The following is a 27,990-nucleotide window of genomic DNA, read 5'->3' as shown; positions in this document are numbered from 1 at the left end:
GTTTCCATTTTTAGAAACGTTGCAAGTAATCTAGGACGGCCTTATAAGGAAAGCGTTTCGAGGATATGATTATGGGACGAAGGGAGTACTAATTTTAACGTTTGACAAAAGCTAATCAATCGCTTCTTCTACCGTTAACCGCTATCTTGCCAAACACTCAAAAATATTACAAGTAGCGTCTTAAAAATAGATCAAAACACTACCCGTTACCACCAAACACGCCCTAAGCCAATTTAATTTATTTTTATCATGTTGAGTAGTGTTTGTGGGATTTGTCATGTTTTCTCCCAAAAAAAAAAAAAAAAAAAAACAGATACCCACCGCCCACAACCCACTACTTCTTATCTATGTTGTGTTGTGCTTTATTCCGTATTGTAGTGGTGCAATGATTGGATCGGCGACTTGCTTGACCTAATTTCATCTTTGGGTGACATCCGTGAGACTCATAATGACTATTCTGGGGTATTATACCCTCATCTCCTTTAATTGGATAAACCTTTATCTATACTATTAAAGAAATACTTTGTATGTTACAAATAAAAGATCTTCGACCCTAATTTTCAACCCAAGACAATTCTACTAAAAATAAAACGTGTAATAAAATAAAACATGATTGAGCTCATATAGTAGTACTCTACTACTCGTAGATGACTAATGGTCATATGATGAATTGGTTGTTTTTGAATGATGGATAACCGTGCATCCTTACTTCCTTAGCTCTAGTTTGGATCAAACAAAATTTTAATTCGGCAAAATCACGATCGTTGTAGATGAGATTTGGCAATGATGAATACCCTCTTTCACATCGTTGTTTGATACATCCTTCAACGAGGGGGTCTTTCGATCTATTGTAACTTTGGTATTGAATTAAATCTGATTCAATTGATTGTAGACGTAAGAATGACATCCGTTGTAATCCCGCACAAATCTTTATCAACAAATCAACTTTTCCTGCGAAATTAAAAACATGGCCCCAAACTCTCACAAGGAGAGAAATAAAACCCAATAAATGGGTACAAATAACCCAATAAATGGGTAAAAGCTTAAACTGCATAAGTTAATACCATGGTCGAAGCTAAAAACTCATAAGTCTGTACCATGGTACAAGAAAATTTATAAGCCTGTACTATGGTACAAGCTAGAAATTCATAAGTCTCTTTAAAAAAAATTCCGGAAAAAAACCTCTTGTGAAGACTCGGCTATTTTGTCGCCAACGACGTAATGGTAGTGGTGGTGGCCGGAGGTAGTGGCCGGTGGCGGTGGTTGTTAGATTTGGGGTGGGAAAGTAAATTAGGTTAGGATGGTAAATGTGGAATGAGAGGTAAACAAAAAAGGGTATATGGGTAAATGAATGGGGCGGTTTTGAGTAATTGAGTTCCGTCATAATCCTAATCCATGAGGTCACTTTCATGAAAAATGGCGAAACTAGTTACTCTTTTTAGCAGAAAATCAGGATATGAAATTCCTCGCAACTTTAATCTCTCCCTTCTTTGTCTTCCCATATAAAATCCATCAAATTGCAGATTTTCTCATATAATTCTGGTGGGTTGTTCTTGTAATAATCCATACACTGATACACCCAATTCAATTGTGATTGTGAATGCTGGCTCAAATGCAATTGCAATGTTGTGGTCCCAAATTACCTGCAACTTCCTTCCGTAATTTCCCTTCTACCAGGTCCATATCTTCTACTCCCTCCCTCTCTCTATCAATTTCAATTGATTAATTTCTGGGATTTTAATTGCAAATCAATCAATTGCGTTTATGATTTGGCAAGTTTCAACTTTTAATTTTCTAGATATCTATTGCAATTCATAGAGAGTTTTACTTCCGGGGTTTGAAATTAACGGTAATGTTGATAGTATAATTTGAACCAGTAATGTGACAACTAAATTTGGATGATTTGTGGTTTATCTGTGTTTGCTAGTAGGCCAAGATCTAATTGTGATTTGTGAGTACTGTTCTTGATCACACATCCCCTACGGAATAATTTCTGTTTTTTATTTATTTATTGCTTGTTTTTCTAATGATTTGGGGAAGTAAGTAAAGCTGGTTTGATCTGTTAATTGATATATGGATATGTTGTCAAGGATAATGAATTTTTTATTTGAATGGCAAAGAATGAGTTAAAGGCTTAAAGCTGTTAAACCCAGTGAGTTTTTTATCTAATCAGATTGGTGAAAATCTACATTTTTAAACTCTGATGAGCGTATTCATTTGAGGCATTAAATAATAAATAGTATATATGATGGTATAATATATGAATGATGTTTAATCCATTTTTATGATTCATTCTCTACAATACGAATCAATGATCGTGGTTTATGTGGACATACAATCTTGTCTTTCAGGAAGGTGGTTGATATCATCCAAGTTAGTAAAGATGACTCTACCAAGTCGAATGTAAAAAGGGCTCTTTTAGCTGCCCGGAAGAAGGATAGAATCGAGTTGCCTTTTCGTGAGAATGCTCGTGTTGGCGAAATGTATCACATTAGTCAATTTTTTAAGCATCCAATGGGAGTTGAAGCAATGTTGAATATTAATGCTCTGGAAAATTATGTATTGATCGATGTCAACACATATAGGTGTCTTTTGTTTCTTAGTTCTTTTCTTCTTCTATCATGTTTGTTTATTGTTGCATTTTCTTGGGTTATCTATCACTCTTAGAGCGTTGGTTATTTTTCTGTTCAAAAGTTCTGCTTTTTGAGTTATCAGGTTGTTTGATGAAATTCATTATCTGATTATTTTAAGGACAGTGGTTTAGTATTTTGGAACATTTTCAGATTGCTGCCAAGTTTTCATCATGTAACTACTTAGTGTGACTTTTTTCGGAAGTATATATGTATCTTTTGCAAACATGCTTTGTTTTCTGAACAATATAAAATGAACAAATCACTAAGCTCAACCTGTTTTGAAGTATCCGTCATTTAGTGGAACGGTAACTCCTGTAAATTTTTGTGTGGTCAGTTAGCAAATTTAATTAGCAGATTGAAAAGTGAAAACCTATGGTACCAGAATTTCCAGGGAGAGTTTTCAGGACTTATTTGTTAGGCTTATTCATGAGCTTAGAAAAGTTATCCCGATTGCAATCACTTTGATCATTGGAGAATTTGTTTATTTGTCTGTTTATCGCCCTCCACAAAAGGGAAAATATATGGCAGCTGCCCGCCCCACTATTCAAAAAGATTATAAGATCTTTGCTATGTTCATCAATGTCCTTATGCTGGAAATTTGTGGGCATGACATTCTAGTGTTTTCTCTTTGCAGGTGCAAGCTTCCACCAATCCAGCTTTTGAACTTTGAAGTGGCCCCTGTGCTGGACTTGGAAGTGAGTCCAGCCAGTGAATGGTGTACTGTTGAGCTGTTGTCATGTAAGGTAAAGTTATACGGAATATCTTTTAATTGATTGTGCATCGTTCAAGAGGGGGGGGGGTGTAAAATGAAAATATGTGCTGCTGCCGTGCTGCCTATAGTGAACAAAAAAGGAGACATGATGTGTATGAGTATAAACATACCAATCTTTGGATGGGAAGTTGGAAAGATTCTCTATCCTTGTGCTTTTCTACATCTTGTTTGGTTTGACGGACTGAAGTTCAACAATGTACAAATATTGGATCATCTCCTCAAGTTTTGCATGGTTTTCTCAAACTGGAATCTAGAATGATCACTTTCCCATTGTGCTTTCTTCTGAATGGTTGAAGTAATTAGAAAGAAAGGTACTTTGCATATTTTTGAACATCCTTGAGGCTTTTCCTTTTTTTAAAAACACAAATCCTGTATTTTTCTCTTTAGAAGGCCTTTTGTGCTTAGTCAACACTGCAATTTTTTTTTGTTCTTTTCATAAATAGAAGATATTCCCTGTCCAAGAGTAATAGCAAGAACAGTAATAGTAATCAGAGAATGAAGAACGAACGTAACCTTAAAACGGTACTTTCATGTTCATTTGGCTGATGTCCTCTGAACATGAAAAGCAGAGGAATTGCAGATTTTATGTAGCTTGACAATAAATGTGACTGAAGGAACATATATTAACGAGGAGATAATCATGTAAACTTAGTTAGGCTATATGACTTTTTTGGCTTGATTCTCGATTGGTAGGCCAGTTTTTTGAAGGCGAAGCTCAATTGCATATTTTTAAATTAAGCTCGTGTACTCAATTCTAGATTTATGCCTGTTACCAAGCAAAGAGAAAACTTAACTATGTAAAAACTGCTTATCTTATTTTCATTCTTGCAGTTTGAAGGCTCAGAAATAGTGCAGAATCAGAACAAGTATTTCTCAGGTTGGCTTGAACACAAATCTAGTTGCCGCACTAAATGTATCTACTAAACATTTCTGATGTGCCTTCAGAGGATCTTCCTTTCTGAACTAAACAAATATTTTTGGGAGTGAGATTATTATTGACTTATTGACACGTCACACACATGCACACACTTACAGTACAAGGGGTGCAGAAACTGTTAGGACCTAAGATTAGAACAGACTGATCTGTCATTTCTAATATCTGCTTTTTGATTGTAGCAACCATGAAGAATTTCATAAGTTGGGACAAAACTGGTTCAGGGTCGTTTCTGGATGTTGATGTGAAGTTGAATATCAATCTCGAGGTTGTTAATCTTTTCCTTTCAATACATTCAATGAAAATGCACTTCCTATGACAACGTATTCTAGGTATCGTTTTTTTTTGGGTAAGCAATTAAAATTTCATTTGTAAAAAGCACTTCGTATAAAGGAACCAATAGATACAACACAAGGAAACAACCAGCAAAAACTTAGAGGTGAGCAAATGTTCTAGGAAGGCTCCCTCAGCACTTAGGAAATACAACAACCAAGCCTTAGTCCCAAATGATAAGGAACCGTCCGCGGACGTGAAGCAAGAAAGTAAAAGGTTATGTTAAAGAGAGTAAAACCCTTAGTTCCTCAGCACCTAGGCCTCGAAGAAAATACAAACAACCAACGCAGAGAACAAATTATAGGATCTGTTTTGTTTTAGATTACAAAACCAACTAAGCTCCTCATTTTTCCACTTAGCATTAACCAGACCCTGAATTCTATTACAAATGGCAGCCTTGATTCTGCTGCAAACCTTTGCTGGCACGGGAACAGCTGCTTCCCAGTATGCTTTATTTCTTGCCGTCCAAAAAGAATACACCACTGCAGTAAGGCTAGGCATACAAGCCATTCTTTGCCTCTTACGGTTGTTCTTCTATTTCACTTTTTCCAAATAGGAAGGATAGTGTCATTGCAATCAGTTCTGACTCCAACCCAGGCACCAATATCCTTATAGCACCTGTGACTGAAATTAATCTGAATAACAGGTGTAGAATAGATTCAGATACCAATCTACACAACTAGTAACTAATGTTGGTTGTAATACCAGCATGCTGCAGTCTTTCATTGGTTTTCAGTCAATTCAGAGCAGCTGTCCAAGCAATCATAGACGGCTTTGATATGTCCCATCTATTCCACACCAAAGAGCACAACTTCACTCTTTGTTCATCACCCCTTAACCACTTATACCCAGAAGCGGTACTTGACCGTACTTCTTTGCATTTGCATCCCAGCCATTTATGTGAAAACCCTCCTGCATTTTATCCTCTATAATGCATAAAGTCTTCCATCCACAAGGTAAATCAACTAGTGATTTATAGTCCCACTAGTTAGCATTCTTTATATAGATGTTCCACCAATTTGACTACCCATAGCATATAAGATTTGAGAGCCACTTGCCAAATATACTTTCCTTGGGATGCAATTGCAAGGTCCCAAAGTTGACAGTTCCTTGTGCCATTCTTGTGTTTATGAACCCAGTCCCTGGAAACAGGAGGGGCTTTTGAGAGATTCACGTCCCCTTCCCATAGGAAAGCTCTGCATAATAAGGATGCATGCAGCTGCATAAGGGAGATTTCTACTACTACATCTTTAGATTTTAGCCACAATTCTGTAAAGTAGGACATCACAATCAGCAACATACAGTTTCTTTGAATGCAGAAGAGCCCTCAAGTATCTGAAAGGAAAACATCCTTTCCCGAACCCTGAGATAGAGAGAATTTATCTTGAACTTGCTCCTTCACACTATCAAAGTACACAGTATTGTTATAAGCTTCTGGTGGTCCTGATCTGTTGTCTTTTTATCAATTGCACTGTGGTTAGAAAGCATTATTTCTTTTGAGCTCTAAACTTTGATGGTGCCGAATGTGGTGATTGTTATTATGGATATTCTTTTGTCAAGTTGCTCAAAAGCTACGAGGATGCTCAAGATTGAACCTTGTTTAAGTAAGATTCCACTTGCGAATCAAAACCATCATGTTGTTTAGATGCCATTTCGAAAAAATAAAGTAGGACAAAGCAGACCCTAAGTTAACTAGATAACATGATGATAATTGATAATACATACCTGAATTGACACAAACCTGAGCTAATTCTAATCTACATTCTAGGTGACCTACTCCCCAAAGAAACTGAACGTAAAATCAATCTAACTTTTGACTCCTCATCACATTCCATGAGATTTTTGTATGCGATCTTTTACTCTTTGGCCTAGGCTGATCAAGCTATATTTTCCTTGCATGCAGATTTACAATCAGCCCTTTACTCTGCTGCCTGTATCTGCTATTGAATCCCCTGGAAACGTGTAAGCATGTTTGATATTTCTTTCTTTCTCTTCATTTAGGCACTTAATATTGTTGTGATTTACATTCTCCTGTAGCTGTTAATCCATTTATATACTATATATTGGGTACAGCATGTGCCAAATGCATGGTTTAGGTAATACATATTCTCAGTTAGTACCTGATTACCTATCTGGAGTAGTGGAGTTTTTCATATCAGCTATTGTGCCACTGGACTGAATTATTATCTATAGCACAAACAGGTCTTTATTTGCTGCCTCATACGTATGTTTCAGCTTGATTTGATTTTTGTTCGTGTTGCTTTTAATGTTCCTCAGGCATGAAAATATCTGTAAATATTTTATGCCTTCTGTTCATCATTTTACTTACCTCGCGCTGTATTCATCTTTTCTGTTGTGAAGTGCTCGTATAAGGCAGTGCACGGTCATGCACTTAAAGTTAGATAATGAGCCTTCCAAAATATTTTTCTTGCTGAATAATAAAGTATTTAAAAACAGAAAGAACAACAATAAAAAAAATAATTAAACAAAAAAAAGGGTAGTATTATGGACTCCCCATCACCTTCTAAGTATTTTTGGAAAAACTTTGATTTGAATGCTTTAACTTATTGAAATTTTGACTAATGTCATTTAGTTCACCAATAGCTGGTATACTAATGAAGAGGGCATTGCTAGGATAAGTGTGCTCACCATGAAGTTGATCTTCGTTCTTTCTGCTGCTAGCTTGTGTTTTATAGATATCTGGTGTTTTAACTCTGCCGAGTATACTTGTTCAAGTGTACTGTTTACTGAGTGGTACTGTTTGTTGTGACAAAATCTAAGAGACTGGTGTGGGAAGGGGTGTTTTTTCCTCTTTCAGAGAATCACTTTGATCCTATTTGTTGAGTTATCATGGGATGTACGAAGAAGGTTGAGAATATTATGAGAGATTTTCTCTGGGTAAGGAGTCAAAGGACAAGGAAAAAGTTTAGACGATGGCTTAGGCCCAGCTAAGTTGGGTTAGATCTTGGGTTCCTGGTGACGATGAACATTTCTTTATCAGGGCGATGGCTTTGTTTTTTCCCGTAGAGGCAAATTTATCTCTCATCAAAAATAGATAGGAACATTTGGATATGTTTTTTGTCAGAATCAGTGAAACTGTTATACAAGAACAGACCTCAATGGTTATAGCTGCAAGTTTATTATTGTTATAATCAATTATTTCGGAGATTAGCTTACTTTTATTTTGCTTTTGAACTCTTTCACTGATGCTTATTTAGCCTTCTTGGTCTGCAGAGTTTTGCAGGCACTCCTGGATAGATTTGTTCCACTTCTCTTGCAGCAACTGTTACAAGACTATGATGCTTGGGTTAAACAACAAAGTAAATATCTTCCATAATTCGAGGTTGCAAGCTGTATATATATAGATGGTATGTTTTCTGGAGTCTAATAGTCTGTTTTCACTATATGTCAAATTTAACATAAATTCTTCACTAGTCATAACTTTCATAAAATATTTTTGCTATTATTATTGGATTTTATTGTTTTTTTTTAATATTTTTTTTTCTCTTGAAAACATGTCGGAATCTCTCTTTTGGTATGGACCAATCACGTAACAGTGACAATCTTGACATGATTTTCGCAGTGAAAGTTTTGGAGATTGCAGCATTCTTGTTTATAAGAAACTTATACCTAACATATACTTATAATTTTTATTTTTTATGAAGGTACATATACTTATAAATCGAAGTGCTTCATTATGTTTTTCAGATCATCATCCACCTCGGCTTAGTTAATAAGTGTATCACAATGTAAGTTCGCTTACACGACATCTATAGATAACAATTCAGTCTTGATCCCAGTCAGGTTGATCAAGTTGGAAACTTCAAAGATGGTCAAGAATGAGCTTAATTGGTCGAGTTCCAGATAGAATTACAGTGCTGGATAAATTGTGTAAGGAGTAATGTCAGAAACGTGCATGAGTGACTTTGCAGATAACCTGGGCTGCTGTAACCTGCAGGTATTTGGAGCCAAATAGGTGGTGTCATGGTGTGTTGCATTCTTCACATTTATACAGGTCCTTCGTACCAAGTAAGATTCATTGTGTTAATTACATGCACCGTAAAATCCGATAATATTACTCATGTTATTTACTTGCATTGGAATAAAATTGTATAAGGTTGAACTCTCCCAACTTCACCATTGCGAATAATGGATGGATTCTGGATTTGCGAATAAAATTGTATAGATGATGATTAGGGGATGAAGGGGTAGAATAGAATAAGCTAGAGTTAGGATTAAGAAGAAAAGAAAAGAAAGGGGGGGAATAGTTACCCTCGTTATGGGGTTAATTGTTTCTTGTCGAGTTCTCATTAAGCTTAGAGGAGTACACACTTGTATAGGTTAATGTGCTTTGTTATCTTCACCTTATTCTTATTGTTTATTAGGTTAGACTTTGCCATGCCAGACCATACCAGAAAATAGAAAAATCAGACCATATCAGGTGAAGAGAACAAAGCCTAACTTAATGCTTTATCGTCCGGATTGACCGGATTAGTGATATGATGGTTATTGGTTAGTCTCTCGGGATCTAACCGTCGTCACTGCAGTTTGTGTATATTGCTTGCATTAGAAGAAAATTGCATTCGCTTGAACTTTTTTCAAACGTCACAAACACTAATATTACATTTGAATTAGTAAAAGTCATGTGTTTAGGATTCACCGGAGGAGAAAGAACTAGAACGAAGTACAGAAAAACACTACTACATGCAGTACTATATAGAACATTGATCTAAATACTTCAATTGAATCAGTTCTTGTTCATTTGACATGAAAAGTGATCATATTTGAAGGTGTTTCCTGACACTTCTCGGATGTACTTACCTGAAAAGACAACCTCGCAAGTGGAGGAGCTTCTTGGAAGCTTGAACAAAGACGTACACAACTTATGTTCGACCCATAGTTTCATGGCTTCTTTCCTCTCATCCTTGCTTGTGGATACATATTTTCTATGACGCGACATTTCAATGCACAACTTCTTTAGCACACTTGCATAGCTTATAATGTACTCTATCATCTTCACATCATCATAGCACCCAATGAGTCCACTGATTGTAACCGTCTTGAGCTTACTCGTCAAACAGTCCGGTACCAAATCCGGTGCACACCAATAAATATTTTGAAGTTTTGAATCTCACTGAAAAAATCGATAGTTAGATTCAAGTAGTTTAAATTGAGACCAAATATATTCAATGCATAATCTCCCCCGCGGGGCAAATTAAAGGTTAAATTCAAGTCTTCCAACAATGGGGCGGATCTAAATAGCATATCCATCCATGGAAAAACATCGCGAATTTGGTTCAGAGAAAGCTTTTTCAAACTCGGGAGTCGAATAACACCATTAATTTCAGTAAACACAAGTTTACCACACAGGATCAAACTTACCAGATATTTGGAATCAAACACGCATGTAGGTACATAAAGCACTTCAACGTCGAAATAGATATTCTCCACATTTCTGCGACGAACTTCGCGGAACCATGGTTCTGCAATATCAGCTTCACGCAAATTTGCCGTGATTTCCAAGACAAGATTGAAATCGAGGAGTTTTGGAGATGTCAATTGTCGTATGATATCGCCATTAAAGAGTGTTTCGTATTTTTGACAGTTGAATTCGAAGCGGGTGACTCCAGTCCAGAGGTGACGCCATCGTTGAGATAAGACGGAGGTGGAAGCGGCGATATTGATTGGGAGAAGAGAGAGAATAATGATGAGGATGGCATCCGGAAGCGAACTCAACCGATCTACTCCTTTCATTTCATAATCACTCACAGAGTTACACTCACTATCAATCTAATACGATCGAATAGTGCAAAATTTGAAAGGGTTGTTTAGAGGCAGTTTATGCTTTTCTTTATATGAACTTAAGCAAGCCAGCAAGGCTATAAATATAGCTACTCCGTATGCGAATGTTAAGGGTTGATGTATATTGTGACTTGTGACTTGTGACTTGTGAAGTGGTAAGTCCCCATATTTCCTTCATTAATACTCCATAATTTTGATATTTCCTTCTTCAACATGCGTAAAAATTATGAAAAATTGATACTTTACATTTATATATATATTGTACCAAATCTAAAAAGATATCAAAATTTTGAACTTTATATATCAAAAGTTTTATTTTCCAATTAAAAAGTACGATGCGTCAGTGTCACATCACACAACGACACGTAATATAGGTCAGATCGATTTGCGTTAATCTTGCTTAGTACTCCGTACCGAGGTTGTTTTTTCGGATATCAGATATGTGTGGCAACACACATATCAGCTAAAAGACAAATAGCTAAAAGACAAAAAAGGAAGTACCATTTATGTTAAAAAAGTACCATTCTTTTAAAAAAAGTACCATTCAGTTAAAAAAAGTACCATTTAATTTCTTTTTTATCATTTTTCTTATTTTGTCTTTTACTATGATATGCATTTGCCCACACATATCTGATATCCGAAAATACTTCCTCGTACCAAGTTCAAACGTATGGAGAATATGATGAACCGCTGGGCGTCAAAATAATTCTAGGGACTAGAAAATAATAAAAGTTAAATGCAGTTACGAGTAATAATGAAGGAAATATTGGAACTTACAATTTGAATTCCAATAGTCTGAATAACATTAACCCACACCGGTCACCATTCCCATCTGAATTGCTTATATATGCATGCAATTTCTTAAACATACCAATTAACTACTCCATTAGCTGAGATATTAAATGGAAGGGGAAGTACAAGATCGGTTGAGTTCGCTTCCAGATGCTATTCTCTTCATCAATATCTCAGCAGCTTCAACCTCAGTCTTATCTCAAAGATGGCGTTACCTTTGGACTGGAGTCACCCACTTCAAACTCTGCTGTCAACATTATGAAACACGCTTTATTGGCGATGTCATACAACAACTCACATCTCCAAAACTCTACGACTTCAATCTTGTGTTGTTAGAATTTCAAGTTATTCGACTCCCTAATTTCATATTTGATCTAGGTGATGGATATTCATTTTGTAACATTGTTAAGAATCCGACGAATTTGGTCGATGAAGAAGACGCAAAACCCACACTTACCCCATGGTAAGTCTAATAAGCATACCCACGTCTGCTATTGGTAATTTAATCCCAGTCACTGCCTACTCATCCAACCCCTTCCAAGTCAGCTTTGAAATTTTCATACCTGTTTTAAATTTGAAATTCAAAACTAATTAATATATTTTTGCTTTATTTTTTTCGTTCAGTTATGTCCATGTTTTCAAAGAAGACCTGAAAATTTAATTTGTAGATCAAGACTTGGATGGATGCAAATTTGTGCAATTACAGTTATAAGATGCTTCGTAGGGTAGATTCGTTGCTGCTTCGTCCGTAATTCGTCGGAGATCGATGAAATCGATGGTGTTGTTGATATTCCTAATTATCGATGATACCGAAGTGTAGCAGTGGAAGAAATTTTGTACTATGGTCATACCAATCGATCGGTAAAGGAATTCATTGATTTTGATTTGTTATGCATTTTCGATGATTCCTAAGTGCTATTGTACTTATTGCGATTTTAATTTTTTTTCCTTTATTTGTTTATATTTTTTATATACTTTTTTTTAAAAAAAAAAATTGACATTCAGGTTTTATATATAATTTTTGCCGAATCGAAAACAATTATATCTTTAAACTGAAAAATTAAAATTTCGTAATATATGGAGTCTTAAAAAAAATTTGTAGTTTTTTTAATTTAAAAAATATGGTTTGGGTAGGAGAGGGAAGTTTACATGCGGGAATATTTATGCTCAATGTTTTTGCATAGTAATTGTATCATAAGTTACCAGGAACTAATACGGAGTATATAATAAGAGAATAAAATCGAGACTAAATTATATCATAAAGGTTAATAAAAACAGAAGTATATGATTAGCCATTTATGTTTCAGGAATGAAAATAATTACAACTAGAAATAGAGTTCAAAGAAATTGCATCTTATTAGAAACGATGAAGAAGAAGGCTATAAAAATGCAACGGTGTTTTTTTTTTTTTTTTTTTTTTCTCAGATTGAATTTTGGGCGTTCAAATTGAGTAGAAGTTTAGGCGGTGAGAATCCCGCTAATGAAGAGCACTTGGGCGGAAAAGCTGAAAATTTCCCCCTAAAACAACCATTTTCCCCCCTAAACTTAATTTTTATAAGCTGAGTTGTCATTCCCTTATTGCAGGGTAAGTACACTCATCTTACCGCGGGGTAAGTGTATGAATTCCCTAAAGAAGAAGATTTAGAGGTGGAAGATTATTGGAATGCGTACTTTGAATTAATTTCATTTTACGGTGATTTTGATATATTATCTTCCATGAATTACGTGAAAAACAGAGTTGGGCCTGCTTTTCTGAATATAACCCGTCTTCACATAGATTTCTTTAACCGAGAAGCATCAAAAAATCTTGTGGGTGGTGTGACCGTTCAGGGTCCCAAAAATAGAAGGTGGCACAACTTCTTCCGTGTATGTAGGATTAGGTTGCCTGCTTAGATAATGAAAATCGCACAGAACAAGGTTAAGATTTACCAATTGTCTGTTGGTTTAGTGTTAATTGGGGCTGAACTTGGAAGGAATGACCTGAGATAAAAAAACAGGCGTTGGGGTTTTATTTATATTGAAGATGTTTGTTCAACTGTAAGCATCACGCATGTACTCTATTATTATCTTTTCTCTTTACTATTCCAAGATTTATTTCACCTCTTTCAGTATTCAATAATCTTTTATTTTCCATTAATCCTCAACTTTCACTTTTTAATTTCTCAAGTTCAATACTCACAATCAACGATTTACGAACAACTATATATGTCACAAGAATGGCTAAATGGACTCGCGCCAATGGCAATATATAGAAATTGAAATTTGGAAGAAGTTGATGTTGAACTTGTCATAGATGGGTTTGTATCAAAACATACAAGAAGAGCTTTGCCTTTCAAGTGAATACGTTGGTTATAAACTTATACTTTGTGTTTGAATTGTAATTTGAACTTTAAATATATTCAAATACTACAATCAATATGATAAAGGGCAACAACTTTTTGAAATCGTACAGGACTCTATTTACTTTACCACACCCCTGCAAGAAATTAAGTATCGATCACTTTTAATTTCATGTCCAATGTACCTGAGTTGATTTAAGTTATCAGCATACCTTGTTAGTTGTTAGTCTTGTTACGCATAGCTAGACAATTAATGTTCTATGTAGGTTTTTTTGTTTTTTACTTCGTATTAACCGTAACATATTTGTGTTTTTGTTACTTCCTTCTAGTTCTTTCTCCTCTGGTGAATCCTTAATCGGTTAATCCATTACTTCATGTATTGTTAGTTTGAAGTCGGAAAAAGTTTAAGCAAATGCCATGCCATGCCATGCCATGCAATAGACACGAGTAGTTACAAGTAGTGAATCCTTATTGCCATTTGCCATGCAAGCAATTAATAGACACAAGGAGTGATTGTTACATCGCGAAACAAACATTGTCTAAGATGGTGTTACCAAACCGTCAAAGACTTGAAAAGTATTTAAGGGACCTTTGGTTCAATTCGCAAAGGGGAAAAGAAAGGGTCAGAAGAAGAAAGCAAAAGTCTCAATTATTTGATGTTGGTCATTAAAACATCCTTAGTTAGGTAACAGAACACACAAATCACCTAATAATTTTCACCATTACGTTTCTTTTTTTCCTTACCCCTGCCCCTTCAAAAAAAGTATGTTGACGAGTGTGAAAGGGAGTATTGACTGTGGATAGGCCCGTGTTATGAATCTATGGTTGGGCCTACCCGTTGAGACAATTATGCATGTCGGATCATACAAAAGGTTTCAAACTTTAGAGTCCCCAATTATCATTCGGTGTCTCACGCCGAAAATGCATGGATGAAGAAAGAGAGTTAACAACAACCATGGTTCGTACGTCCCCTGTCTTTCGGTGGGAAACTTTTTCTTATGGAAAAAAGAAGAAAGATACGACACGGTTAATTATCGTCGTGGTTCTCTCAAATACAACTATAAAAAATAACCACTTTACATATTACAATAATTGTGAATTACAACCTTAAAATTAACATCATACATTTATAACTATAACTACGGGGCCAGATTTTGACCAAGCGAGATCACTTAATTGATTCAGATGATACGGGGTATCTCTTTAATATAATAATTTCTATACTAATTATAATGTGTATATAATCTTTTCTAAAAAGTATGTAGCTACACTAAATATATATTTCTATAACTATACAGATTTGACATAAATCCTTAATATAGTTTCTATACTAATTATAATTTGTATATAATCTTTTCTAAAAAGTAGCTACACTAAATCTATATTTCTAATATAGAATTGACATATCCAAAATATATTTCTTTACTAATATAATGTGTATAAAATATTTTCCAAAAAAGCTACAACCAAATCTATATTTCCTTAATATAATTAATTTTGCGTATCATCTGTATACAATGGTATAATATTTTTCCAAAAAGAAATATCGCATAACACCATTGTCTGTATATAAATAAATAGAGTACTCCTTCATTTGTTATAAAAAAAAAAAAAAAAGTTAAGAAACGAAAAAGACTTCCTACATTATTCAGACACATTTTTCACGCTAAAAAATGACAAAACAATCTGCAACAAGTGTCCTACTTATTGCACTCCTTTTCTCAGGTCTGTTTTTTTAAGCTCCTTTTGATATTGTTTTATTAATACTCTATATTACGTACATAATCGTCCCTTTTTCAGTTTACAATTACCGGTTATAAAGTGGCTAAAATATTGTTCGATATTAATATTGTTGTTTGTTATTATTGTGGGCGCAGCAATGATGATGATGATATCTGCACAAAAGATATGTCAACAACCTTTACAAGGAGTTACGTGCGATGAAGGGCAAGGCAGTCTTTATGAATGTGGGCAAAAATGTTACGCATTATTACCAAGCCATCCAAGAGGAATTTGCGTTGAAGATCCTAACAAGCTAGAGCACTACCAATGTGTCTGTTTAGTCCCATGTTGATATCATCATGGGATGTTAAGAGCCTTCATTTAGATCACATGTTATTTAACTTTATTATGTTATGTGTTGCTAATTGCATCACTGATTGATTATTGATAATAATAATGATACATTTTCACCATGGCCCCATAAAATATCAATTGTGATCGAACATCTCACCTTGAAAAAATGGATCTCATATGTGAGGAAAAGTGTTAAATCTAGCCTATACAACATTATACGTGAGTGTTTCACATTTATAGAAGAAGAGAGAGTTACGTTATTAACTTTGTAGCATTGTTAATGGTGAGGAATTTTTTTGCCCAAGGGAAAAAACAAGTGGGGGGAAAAAAGAAATGATATGTTGATGGTGGGGAGATTGTGTTCATAGGGAGATTTTAATGCCTATATTTTATTTTATTTCTTTTGGGTTCTACTACGAGGAGTTTCCACCGCCTTCAGCGAGGTAATCTCCCGTGGCAGTTTGTATGGGTACCTCGATGGGCAGCATCCCTCCCAGTTGAGATTTTTGACCTTGGTTAAGGAGCAAAAGGCCCTTAACCACTCATGCCAACCTCGATTTGTAGATTTTAATGCCTATATTGATAGTCCCTCTCACATTTTCTCCTCTATGTAAGGGTTAAATATGAAAGGATGCACCGGCCACCTAGAAGCACCTTATATGTTATAAAAGGGAGGTTAAAAGTCTGAACAACAAAGGGCATATTGGCCAGTAACATAATGTTGATCTTCTTTCGTCTTTAGTACCTTTAGAATTCCCTACTGGATGTCATAGTGTCAAAGAAAGTACCACTCATTTAAGCAGGACTGACATCAAAAAACAAGTGCATCATTTGTTTGCTTCAGGCTAGGTTCTCTTCACCATATTCTTATTGCTTATTAGAATAGACCATAAAAATCAGACCAAATCAGGCCAGAAAAAACAAAAAACACTCACAGAAAATATTCAAATCAGATAACAACAGAAACTAGAAAAATCAGACCAAACAAATGAAGAGAATAAAGCCTAAAAGAAAGCAAGACGAACACATATTTCATGAATAGTGTTCCAGACTTCCAGTGACCAAAACAAAAAAGTAAAAACAGGATATAAACTCCCAAACTAACAATCTCCAAATCACACGATCAAATTGCAAACTTGATTGAAGAGATACTCAGAGAAAATATCTCAATAACCATTTTGTGCGTCACTGTAAAATCAAGTGTCCTGATTAGAACATCGTACCTGGAAACAAAGAGGCAAAAGAACAAATACAAAGGCAAGCCGGCTCCATTCCAAATTGTGGCAACACTTTCTAGAGCCTCTTGTGCACTTTCTAGAGTCTTTAAACAGAGCTGAGGGATAGCCCAGTACATGTATATGTCCTTTAAACAAATTTTTAACAAGGAAAGGCTTTTGTGCAAAAATATTCTAATGTAAATTTAACATACATTCAGTTTTGATCACTCATGTTTTAAGAGTGCAAAAATCGTTTACTTAAACAATGCTCAGGATCATTTTTCTCACTGCTAATACTAATGGACTTCATCATAACCTAGACAGTAGACAATGACGAGCTGAAGACCATTCATCTCACCAAAATCAATTTCTTAATTCATACAAAAGTTCTTAATTTGTGTCAATCTATGAGGGTTGCCTGCACTATTTACACTTTTTGTGGACTATCAATGCTAAGAAATTTATGCAACCAGATCCAGCACTGGACTTGACATGACATTGTAAGACTCAGCATTTCCTCTCAACAGCTTCTTTGAGTTTCCTACCCAATGCAAAGGCCAAAGGTGGCGGAACTGCATTACCAATCTGCCGGTGCCTGTGTTGGATGTTCCCAGCAAATTTGTAGCTATCTGGAAAACCCTGCAGGCGTAAAGAACCAAGTTAAAAGACTTTAAAATCACCAACAACTTGATCAAAGTAACTTTCATAAGCCTTGACGCATCCGTTTTTTTATCAATGAACTTTCAGAAAGACTGAAATCCTTCTAGAAATGAGCTTTTCGAATGTATAATGGCCTATTCATAGATATTGGTTTTCCCTATTCCAAGAAGGTATTGGTAGGATATCAGATATTCAATAAACTGCAATGACTTACTTGAGATCGAGCACATTCACGAACTGTAACTATCCTATCCTGATCAGGATGAAAGCACATCCCAACTTTGCCCATAGGTTGTGGATCAGTAATAGAGGTTGGAAAGTTTCCTTCCCAATCCAACCTTCCAAATAGACCCTTCCATTGGTTGTGCCTTTCCGCAGTGTTTGGCAGGCACCAAGGAACCAAATCAACCATTTGTCCCGAGGACAGCTTAACCTGCAGAAGAAATAATGTTTGTCAGGACTGTCAGGTCATGGAGTTCCACTAGTTAAGCCTTACTGAGACCACAAAACCAGACAACATATATGATTAAATCATAAATTACAATACTAGAACGAAAATAGGGCATTGAAGAACTATCAAAGGAAGACATCAGATTTGTAATTATTTAGCAACTGGCTCACTATTCACTAAATAGAAAGTTTAGATGGAAGAACCTTCTCGTCTGGCAGTTCTCGCCAGTCAGCACCGGGACGTTTGGGAATTCTTTGACAACGTATCACATTCAACTCGTTCATTTCTTTTGAAATATGATCAGTTAAAGTCACCATATTGCCTCTGATCATATTTTGAAACCAAGATACAGGCTCATTTTTGTACTGCGAAATAAAATCAAAAAAATTGAGAAAATGTAAGGTGCGTTTCCAAATGAAGGAAACGACTGGAGGGGAAAAAAGAAAAAGAATGTCAAGCAACTAAAGCAAGGTATCTCACCTCCATAGTCGCTAAAGAAGCCCCATTTCCTACAGCAGGAAGATCTCCAATAGTGTCTCTGACTGTAATCGAACGGAAGGGGGCACCAGTTGCTGTACTCCGCACTGCAGCATACTGAGTATTGCTGTCCAGATTGACTTTGAGCTCTGGACCAGCAAAAACATGCATTGGCTCAGGCCAATCTGGCAATGTTTCTTCAGGAGATGCAGCCCAAATAAATGCACGTTTACGAGATTGCGAAACACCACAGGCTCCAGCTTCAAGGATACCAAATCTTACCTGACAAATCATTCCACCATAATTTAGAAAGTCACACAGGAACAATTTAGGTTATCCAGAGAACCTCTAAGATAAGTTTAACATTTTCTGAGAAACACATTCTAATTTCTACTAGTCAAGCAGTCATAACTAACTTAGGGATGCTGCCTACTATCATTTCAGGCACCAAAAAAAATATTGGAAATTTGACAATGCAGCCAACCTGATAGCCCATCTCAAGAAGAGAAGCCAGGGTCAAACGAAATGTCTGGCCTTTGTTGAATGACACAAAATTCCTCACGTTCTCCAAAAGAAAATATTTAGGCCGGAAATAATCAGCGAATGATAGAAAAGCTAAGATCATTTCACATTGAACCTTACTCCAGGCACTTTTGTTAAACCTATTCATTCCTGAAAACCCCTGCAACATAATGAAATGTAGATAATTAGTATTTCTCACTAATTCTGAGTTCTGAAAACTGAAAACAAGGTTGAGAGAAAGGAGTTATGCATATACCTGACATGGTGGCCCTCCATTAATAAAATCTACTTGCCCAGGTCTTGGTAAATCATTTATTTCCTTTACATCAAGTTTCTTTGCCTCCTCTGAAGCTTCAGGAGTAGATAAACAGTCATCTTCATCCCCACAAGCTGACATGATTGCACTGTAAAACACCTTTAAAATGAGTACAAATAGAATGTGATGCCATTGTCCATAATAGCATACTTGCAATACATAGTTTTGATCAAATAAATAGCCTAATTTGTTTATCAGAAAAACTCAGGTGGAAGGGTCCAAGCATAAGCCAGAAGGTCCTTGTTTTCAGAAAATGTTTCAGAAAGAATTATACAAAATTATACTTTCGAATAAAAAAAACAAACAGAAAACAGGGAGAAAAAGTTGCTTGAAATTAATATCAACCCCCAAAGGCCAAACAAAACCCTGATACAACTTTAACATTTAGTATAAATGTAATCCATTCTGCATCTTAAAAGGCAGGCATACCTGAGAATCACATTGCAATTGTTAATAAACACTGAAGCTCCTGGGTGATTGAGTTTGAATGCTTCACCTGCAGGTTCTTCGTACTCAATTGCCCATTTAGTTTGTGACACACCTGCGGGCAGTTACCAATGGAACTTATTAAGCAGTTATAAACATCTTATATAAGCAATGGCAAGTTTTAGCACTGTGAAAACTGCATTCAAGCTACCTGATTGCTCCAAACCTTCAGACAGGCCACCACAACCAGCAAAGATATCGAGAGTAGACAACCGCTTCTTCAAAGATTCATCTTTTTGTTTGATAGTTTCAGCATCCTCACCTTCTACACCCTTTCCTTTCTTCCTTCTCAAAATTGACTCATCAACCATTGAGTTAAGCCTGACATTGCTAGGCAGCTGCAAGTAACAAATTAGAAAGATGCGTGTCGCACATAGCCTTTTGGCCCTTTCGAAAAAACAATTTGAAACTAAGATTGATGTATTAATTACTGTATTATGTATCAAAATTGATGCTAACTTAATTTTATCTAGTCATAGGCTTCACCTGTTTGATAGCTCCACTATCCGGGTCATAAAGATGTTCACAGAAGAAGACATGATCGTAGACAGCAGGATAATTTAATGATGACAGGTCATGCTTTTTTCTGACTTGACACTTTCCTCTTACAGCAGCTACAGCCAGCAAATGTGTTTGCTCACTGAAGTAAACCTGAAAGTTAACAGTTGAAGAATCATCACATGATCACAAGTTAAAAGTAGTAATATGACAAAACAATCTGGCATATGCACTGGTAAGCATACTAATCATATAGCCGTAAAGTAACAACAAAAACCAGATTTGATGCCAGCACTAATACCAAGTACAAGATATGTTACCTCACGAATGTCGGAACGATATGCCTTCTCTGTAGAAATGTCTTCGGGTCTGAAATATCTCCGTGCTTTAATTTTTATGGACTCTGGGTCAGATTTTCGAGAAGCCTTAGGCATCTGAATCTCCAAAATCTGACAAATCACATAGGGTTTCAAGCCCACGTTCCTGCCACTCTTAAATTTTTCATTCTCTTTCTCATCCTCAGCAAAATATCGTGGGGCTACATAAAAAAAGTCCTCAATATTGTACGCAGCTCCTTCATAAACCAAACAATCTTTAGACGAATTAACCTTTAGGGATTTTTGCTCCTTCTCAGCATCTTTAGTTTTGCAAGCACAACAGACACCATTTCCACTTCCCATTGAGTTAGGGAGACAAATGAATGCTCCTTTATCAGGCTGATAAAAGCTTTTGCAGTAATATTCTAATGGCAATCCTTTGGACTTTCTCTCCTCTGCATTTGTCTGGTCAATCTTATCATTTATAGCATTAGCCTTGCGGTGTTGATATCCCCATGGAACCTGGCGAATTTCGATCTGTATGCTTTGCTTAACATTCCCTAGTTCAAAGTCCAAGCAGTTTTCTGTCAAGAACACCTCCCTCTCATTAGCAGCATTTCCAAGCACTGTTTGAGATCCTCTAAGCATCAATCGCCCGTGGACCATTTTCTTCCCACCTGATTTCTCAAACATATATTCAACAAAATAAATAGGAAGCAGCTCTACTGATTCATCTGATTCAACAAGGACACAACCCCCAACAACAACTGAATTTCCAAACACATTAGCTTGTTGGTAGAAGGCCTCACTGCCACAGGTTTCCTGAACTTGCTCTCCTTCCCATTTGATGTCCTGAGACGAAGAGTTGAGCTTTCTCTTCCCACTTGCTTTAGGTGTTTTGTCTGTTTTCTCAACTGAGACTCTCTCTTCTTGCTCCTCCTCGAGATTTTCTTCCAGTTCTTCTTCCTCCTCTACCAGAACTTCTTCCTCTTTCAGTTCAGCAACGGCTTCCTTGGACTCCTCCGGTGAATAATTTGAATAGAACTCTCCCCATATTCTGTTGATCAATCTAGTGGTTGTGGCTGGCATTAATTTCCTTTTTGCAATAGGGACCATTTTAGCCACTGGATTCAAGTTTGTGCCTTTCCTTGTAACCGCCTTTTTCTTCACTGTCCATTTTGTGTGATGCCTTGCAACCATTTGATCATAAAGTCCAGTAACAAAAGGACAGTTACGGATGGCATTATCTGGATACTCCACAAACTGTTGCAATAATATCTGGCCATGGACCACCACATACCGTTCTACCATACCTGGATTAGATGATATAAAAGCAGGATGATCCTTTCCAAATTCTGCCACTCTTTTTATGATTTCAGCAAAGCACAGACGTGCAACACGACTCTGCTCCTTCAATAGTGTAATGATGCTAACAGTAAGCCTTGCAGTTTTCATAACTGTTTCATACCATGGAGCGTATTGTTTTGATGGCTTTCCAAGCCTATACCTGTAATAGACAAGTTACGAAACTCATAAGCACTACGATAACAAATTGCAGATGTGGAGAGTTGCAAAAAAGACACTGCAAAGAGCTTTATATGGCAGGGCAATATGATTCAGTTGTTTAACAATATTAGAACAATACAACATCCAAAAAAATGCAAAATTAAGGAGCAAGGAATTTTCTTAAGAAATATAACTAGATAAGTTTTGGTTTGTGCATGTGAAACCACATTAAAGTGAATTCCAGGTTCAAAAAGGTTCTCCTGGAGAAAAAATTCCAATTAATGAAACCATTCGTGAATTTAGATATGCTATCCTTATCGGAACTGGGCTAGGAAACATGATGTTAGGACAAATAAAAGGATACAAACCTACAAAGTAAAACTTTTGACAATGAAAACCCTGAATCCCAACAATTAAACATATCAGCTAAATTCAAATAACAAAATATGCATTTACCAGGCCATATCTGTTCTGATAGATATGAAGACCATGGAAGCTCCAATCTCAATCATCCATTCCTTTATTGCACTCAAATAAATAGGGATTCCACCCACATCCTGAGCCTCAGAAGAAGCTGATGAAGATTGATTATCAGCATCAAGACAAAAACCACTTCCGTCATCATCTGTGACAATCCCCGACCCAAAGATGGTAACATCAATGTCATCACAAGGCTTCATCGGAAGAAGCTCCAAAGAAACTAATCGTGAGTCAGAGTTATAAAGCGACCAATTATGAAGCATGCTTCTGGGTAGTTCATCTGGATTAGTGACATCCATGTCATTGTCAAAGATGATGAACTCATCAGTTTCTTCATTGTTAGGCTTGTAGTAATCAGGGAGTGGGTAGTCAAAAGCAATCTCATCTTCATTAATTTTAATATAGTACTTGTTTGAAGCAGCTTGGCGTCTTCCCTTTCTTTGATTCATAGATTTCCATTCTTCTTCCTCCTGTAACAATCTGGCCAATTTTGCATCCTCATCTTCTTCAGCCTCAAGCTTTTCAGGCTCATTTTTCTTTTCTACATCCCCAATTTTCAGACTCCCACCAGTAGCCAGGCTCAGGGGAACAACGGTTTCTTGTGCATATGCCATATTCTTTTTACACTCATCACGAAGGGTGACAAGCACAGGCAGATCAGAAAACTTCTGATCTTTCTTGTTGGATGTAATGTCCAATCCGATTAGCTGGTTGTAAATAAACTCACCCCGTGAAACAATGAACTCTTTGATGGATGCACCCGGTGGGAAGTTTTTACTACCACTCATTGAGCGAACTAGTGAAGCAATCAATTCATCAAGAGTTATATCCGGGTTACCCCCTAGAGGCCTTGACATTTTCTTGTAGATTTCAATGCATGCACGTGCCTTCTCATAGAAAAGTCCATATATTTTCCTGTAGGTGGCAGCTGGCTTCCCACAATCATAATCACCTATCTCTGTGGATATCCAAATGGTTGGCTCACCATCTTCATAGCCAGAGATATCCCATGTTTCAATCCGACCAAAGCCCTCACATCTTACTCCCTTGTCTTTACTCGGGTCACCACTAGGCTCTAGTGGCAAGATCACACCTGTTATAAACAGGTCAGTAACTTCCAGAATCTCCACCGGTTGTGCTTTCCCATCTTCATCGTGAAAAATGAAGTCTATGAGGCGGCGATTGGGTCTGGGATCATCATGGCCTGTGGTCAAGCCAATAGCAGCTATCTCATTGTCAACAACAGGCTCCCTTTTTCTATCCACAAGGTGATCTTTATCTGATAATCGAAGATTTTTTTCCTTAAAGTCCGAACATGCTGCAACACGCTTTGGCATTCTCCGGGAAGCCAATGCATTTTCCCCATTGGGCTCATTTCTATCTCTCTTTTTCTGCTTTCCTTTTGAGGTTTTAATACTAGGCTCATTTTCTTTAGAATCATCAAGAGCCACATCTCCAACACTTTCATTATTTTTCGTCCCCATTCCTGAAAATATAAAGAAACCAAATCACAACTAACGCACACCAATTGATGAGCGACTACCTAAAAAGGAACTTTTCAATTGATATGTCATAAGTATCCTGACAGGCTGACACCATACTATCTTTGACAATTATGAAACCAAGCACATTCTCAAAACTACAAATACTACAAGCATGAAGAAGGCATCTGTGAAAGCATGATAGTACAATCCCTTTTTATATATCCATCAATCCATGTAGTTTAATTAATGCATCCTTAATATTAATATATCATGCTCCAATAGATTGAATAGACAAACCTAAAATAGTAAAGCGGTGGCAAGTGAGGTAATGGCACAAAGGGAAGGATCCAAGACATTGATGGAGAGGCGTATTACAGATAATAATTCTTTTTTTTTTTTTGAAGTTACATATAACACTCCCAAAATGAACAAAGGAAGAAGTGTTCCTTCTCTAAAAATTGACAAGGTTGCTTAGCCATTGGCTTCGATATCTTAGTCTTTCGTTAGTTACATGCATGATTTGTCATAACTTATCAGATACTACCAGGTTTATTAACATTTAAATTATGAGAATAAAGAAAAGAACACAGTGACAGATGCAGAAATTCGTAAACGGGGGTGTAAATACAATATCAAACAGACCAGTTACAAAAGCAAAGTCCGTCGTTCAATTGACAACTTGAAGTAAAATCAAATTCTTCATCTTGTATGTTACTCTGTATTTGACAATCATAATTTACAAATAACCATATTTTCATCTTTTTTTTTATTTATTTAAATAGAATCCACGCTAAAGCTCGTTGCAACATGATATCCATAAAACCAGAACTCATTACAATCAAAGATGTAAAACTCACTACACATAAACACACTCATGGAACCGAATTAATAAACACCCTCGCACCATGCCCATCCCTCGGCCAAGGCAAGTGGAGCACCCGCCTTGGGCCAAAATGATAATATGATTTTCAAGTACAATTATGAACTAGGTACTATCAATTAGTAGAAGATACACCCGGTTGCATGTGGCTCTACAAGTCTACATGCAACCGGGTCATTTTGTATTTTTAATCCTCTAAAAGAACATTTTTTTTTTGTTTAAAAGCAAACATTTAACGATTAAAAGCACATTTTTACAACAAAAAAAAAAAAAAAACAATCCGTTTTAAAAGCACATATTAAGTACAACACAATCAATGAAATAAAAAGAACATTGAAAAAATGTATATGTTTTAAAACCGTAAAAATGTGCTTTTAAATTGTAAAATTGTGTTTGTAACTGCAAAATTGTGTTTTTAAATTGAAAAAAAATGTGTTTTTAAACCGTAAAAATGCGCTTTTTAACCTAGTTGCAGGTAGAGCTACATGCAACCGGATACACCTTCTAATTTGTGGACTAATTAGGCGATAATCAAGTACAAATGTACAATTATGAACTGGGTGTAGACTAATTAGACATAAAATGACACCAAAACAAAGCCAACAAAAACCCAACAGAATACATTTAACAACAACATCATATCAGGCAAAAATAATGTAATTAAACACTTTTTAGATCCAATGTGAGGAAAAAACAAATCAACAGAAATTCTTCCGAAAAAAACAAACCAATACAAATTTTTCCGAAAAAAATGGATACAAAATAGATAAATGAGGAAAATAGATGAGTAAAAGAAGCTATACCGGTCCTCAACGCGGATAGTAGCAGCGGCGGAGAAGGAGAGGTGATCGGAAGTTCCCAAATTGAAAATCCACAATGGCAGCGACACCGCCGAGTAACTGTGGTGATACGACCAGGAAATGGTGGTGGTATTGGAGGGTTTTAAGACTAGAAATGGGGGTTTTTACGGAGGAGTGCGTACTTATACACTTGCCAAATTTTGGGAGGAGTTGGGCGGGTAAAGTGAGAGGGAAATTTTCAGCATATGGGAGGGAAACTTTTCAGTATATGAGAATGGGAGTGTTAGATCGACGGCTCTTATCTTTTATCGCAATCGGAATGTGTCCGTGTTAATGTACGGGATAATGTACGGGATAAATTAGTTAAAACATTATTACAAACTTGTATAATGGGGATTCAAGAACTTTATAATTGTGTCGAATTTAAATTACATATCCATTTATTCTTGTATTAGTTATATTGCCCATTGGCGTTGGATGGGAGGTTAAGCTTGAAAAGTTCGTAGTAAATATGCTTAAATACTCAATTCATAATACTTCGTTTTAGACTGGCACTAATTTAGAAATAGGGTCCTGTGTAATCAGGTCCAACTAAGGTTTTGTGCATCCTGATCTTTTGCACAAGCCCCGGAATTTTTTAGGGTCAGAAAATTAGGAGGCTAGTTATTTAAAAAAAAAATCATTTTTTCCTCCTCTTTCCAACCGTCAAATTAAACACTCAACTCACTCCAAATTCTTCTGCTAATTGCTTATTGTTTCTTGCAATTCTTTCAATTCCAGCAAGCGAACGCAAATTATCACATCTTCCATATTCCATTGATTCTAATTTCTCATTACTTTTTTTTTTTTTAACCAAACTTTCCATTAACTTTTCTTGTTTTTCTTGTATATATATTGTTGTTAATGGAATAATTAAATTCAATTTCTTCTCAACTAAATCACTCATTCTTTGTATATCAAACAATTAGAATATTTACCCCTATTCATAAAAAAATAAACAATTCAATTATCTACTTTTTTTTCATTGAGACAAAAGAAAAGTCATATTTAAGTTCTCATTCTCCAATTAAATGTTTTAATTACTTCTTTTGGAGTTGTTGGTAGTTAAAATGTTCGAAAGGAGAAAGGACTCAGACCCCTTTTTTCTGGCTTAATTTTGATTTTATGGCTTATTTTTCGGTTCAGTTCAATTCATTTTAGTTTAGTTAAGTTAAGTTCATTTTAGGAGAAGAAATGACTCTTGCGTAGAGCCCGCTGGTATACCTATCGAAGTCTGGAGATTTGAGAGAACCCCTTGTCATGGAGTTAAGCCTGCATATATAAATGGTGGAACATATAGATTAGTACATTGATTTTTAATTTAAATAACTATTAATAAAAATTGACGAATGTTTGTTAATATTGTTTACCTTTGCCTTTTTTTATTGTATCATTGGGGAATCATTGTTATCTTCCTTAGTATCACTTTCATCATGAGGACGTTTTTTGTTGTCTACAACTTTCTCGTCCTTTGTTGCATATATACAAAGGGTAAAACCAAAAGATTAATACATTGATTCTTAATTTAAGGATGAATGAGTAAAAGTATAAATATATTTATAAGTATTTATTAATAAGTAAGAAATCTTTGTGAATATTATATACCTTTGACTTTTTTGATGCGTTGTTGGACGAATCATTGGTATCCCCCTTATAAGCACTATCATCCTTAGAAAGGTTAATTGTCTTCCATTTCCTTGTCCTTTGTTGCCTTATCATTGTCCTTCAAGTAATATAGTGATTTTAGGTGATAAAATCCCATTAATGGTCAAAATAAAACAGGCACATGTATTTAAATATATTTTTTATTTGAAAATATTAAATGATTACAAACTATTGAACATTTAATAATTACCTCAATTAAAGTTGGATCGATAATTTTTATCACAGTACAAATTTGTCTTTTTATTTTACGGTTATAAGCAGTGATTTTAACTTTGAATATCAATTCTCTCCCTATATTATTTTCAATGATTTTCGGAATTTCTGCATCATCGTTGTCGCTACCATCATTGGTGCTAGTAGCCTGCAAAGATTAATTAGTGCTAAGTTATAAAAGCATTTGAAAGACATTGTTAAGAAGAAAACAAAAAAGGATCTATTTGAAAAACCTTTTCATAAATATGTGCCTCAAAAAGAGTACTTGCATCTTGTCCAATAAGTTTCTTAGCTTCTT

General features: G+C 35.8%; 3 protein-coding genes and 1 long non-coding RNA gene across 14 annotated transcripts; 2 read left to right on the top strand and 2 right to left on the bottom strand.

The window, feature by feature from the left end:
• Positions 1-1,389: 1,389 nt before the first annotated feature.
• Positions 1,390-10,296, top strand: LOC110783943 (uncharacterized). Of its 11 annotated transcripts, none has more exons than XR_008932061.1 (10): positions 1,399-1,677; positions 2,352-2,585; positions 3,268-3,376; positions 4,237-4,318; positions 4,522-4,607; positions 6,576-6,634; positions 7,907-8,040; positions 8,338-8,421; positions 8,631-8,701; positions 9,463-9,639. XR_008932061.1 is itself a non-coding variant. In XM_021988334.2 (8 exons), the coding sequence occupies exons 1-7, from the start codon at positions 1,601-1,603 to the stop codon at positions 8,007-8,009; spliced, it is 750 nt and encodes a 249-aa protein (XP_021844026.2). In that variant the 5' UTR covers positions 1,399-1,600; the 3' UTR covers positions 8,010-8,040; positions 8,338-8,850. The 11 variants fall into 11 exon arrangements, 5 of the variants coding, with proteins under 5 accessions (XP_056697448.1, XP_056697452.1, XP_021844026.2 ...); XR_008932063.1 differs by having other exon boundaries at positions 8,381-8,421; positions 9,463-9,638; XR_008932058.1 differs by having other exon boundaries at positions 8,338-8,701; positions 9,463-9,768.
• Positions 9,667-10,809, bottom strand: LOC130471394 (putative F-box/LRR-repeat protein At3g18150). Its single transcript, XM_056841480.1, has 2 exons — positions 10,055-10,809; positions 9,667-9,806 (listed from the first exon to the last, which is right to left on the bottom strand). Exons 1-2 carry the CDS (start codon positions 10,424-10,426, stop codon positions 9,804-9,806), a joined length of 375 nt encoding a protein of 124 aa, XP_056697458.1. The 5' UTR covers positions 10,427-10,809; the 3' UTR covers positions 9,667-9,803.
• Positions 10,810-15,142: 4,333 nt separating this feature from the next.
• On the top strand, positions 15,143-15,798 carry LOC130466166 (uncharacterized). The gene is made up of 2 exons (XR_008926181.1): positions 15,143-15,330; positions 15,483-15,798. It is a non-coding gene; the product is annotated as an uncharacterized lncRNA (long non-coding RNA).
• Positions 15,799-17,086: 1,288 nt separating this feature from the next.
• On the bottom strand, positions 17,087-26,040 carry LOC110783944 (DNA (cytosine-5)-methyltransferase 1B). Its single transcript, XM_021988337.2, has 12 exons — positions 25,779-26,040; positions 22,588-24,097; positions 20,629-22,132; positions 20,297-20,461; positions 19,962-20,148; positions 19,754-19,865; positions 19,265-19,412; positions 18,971-19,168; positions 18,490-18,768; positions 18,213-18,374; positions 17,773-17,991; positions 17,087-17,537 (listed from the first exon to the last, which is right to left on the bottom strand). Exons 2-12 carry the CDS (start codon positions 24,093-24,095, stop codon positions 17,406-17,408), a joined length of 4,614 nt encoding a protein of 1,537 aa, XP_021844029.1. The 5' UTR covers positions 24,096-24,097; positions 25,779-26,040; the 3' UTR covers positions 17,087-17,405.
• Between the last annotated feature and the right edge of the window lie 1,950 nt (positions 26,041-27,990).

This window comes from Spinacia oleracea, chromosome 1, assembly GCF_020520425.1.
Source record: "Spinacia oleracea cultivar Varoflay chromosome 1, BTI_SOV_V1, whole genome shotgun sequence".
NCBI classification, from domain to species: Eukaryota; Viridiplantae; Streptophyta; class Magnoliopsida; order Caryophyllales; family Amaranthaceae; genus Spinacia; species Spinacia oleracea.
Note: the sequence above shows the minus strand (reverse complement) of the source record. Positions and strands in the feature narration are given on the sequence as shown.

Excerpts from the sequence above, each read along its gene's own strand:
- LOC110783943 (XM_021988334.2), top strand. The coding sequence starts at position 1,601 with ATGCTGGCTCAAATGCAATTGCAATGTTGTGGTCCCAAATTACCTGCA. Across the intron at positions 1,678-2,351 it reads CGTAATTTCCCTTCTACCAG|GAAGGTGGTTGATATCATCC; the intron begins GTCCATATCTTC and ends CTTGTCTTTCAG. Across the intron at positions 3,377-4,236 it reads TTGAGCTGTTGTCATGTAAG|TTTGAAGGCTCAGAAATAGT; the intron begins GTAAAGTTATAC and ends TCATTCTTGCAG.
- LOC130471394 (XM_056841480.1), bottom strand. The coding sequence starts at position 10,426 with ATGAAAGGAGTAGATCGGTTGAGTTCGCTTCCGGATGCCATCCTCATC.
- LOC110783944 (XM_021988337.2), bottom strand. The coding sequence starts at position 24,095 with ATGGGGACGAAAAATAATGAAAGTGTTGGAGATGTGGCTCTTGATGAT. Across the intron at positions 20,462-20,628 it reads ATCGTTCCGACATTCGTGAG|GTTTACTTCAGTGAGCAAAC; the intron begins GTAACATATCTT and ends GTTAACTTTCAG. Across the intron at positions 19,413-19,753 it reads AATTGCAATGTGATTCTCAG|TGCAATCATGTCAGCTTGTG; the intron begins GTATGCCTGCCT and ends GGTGTTTTACAG.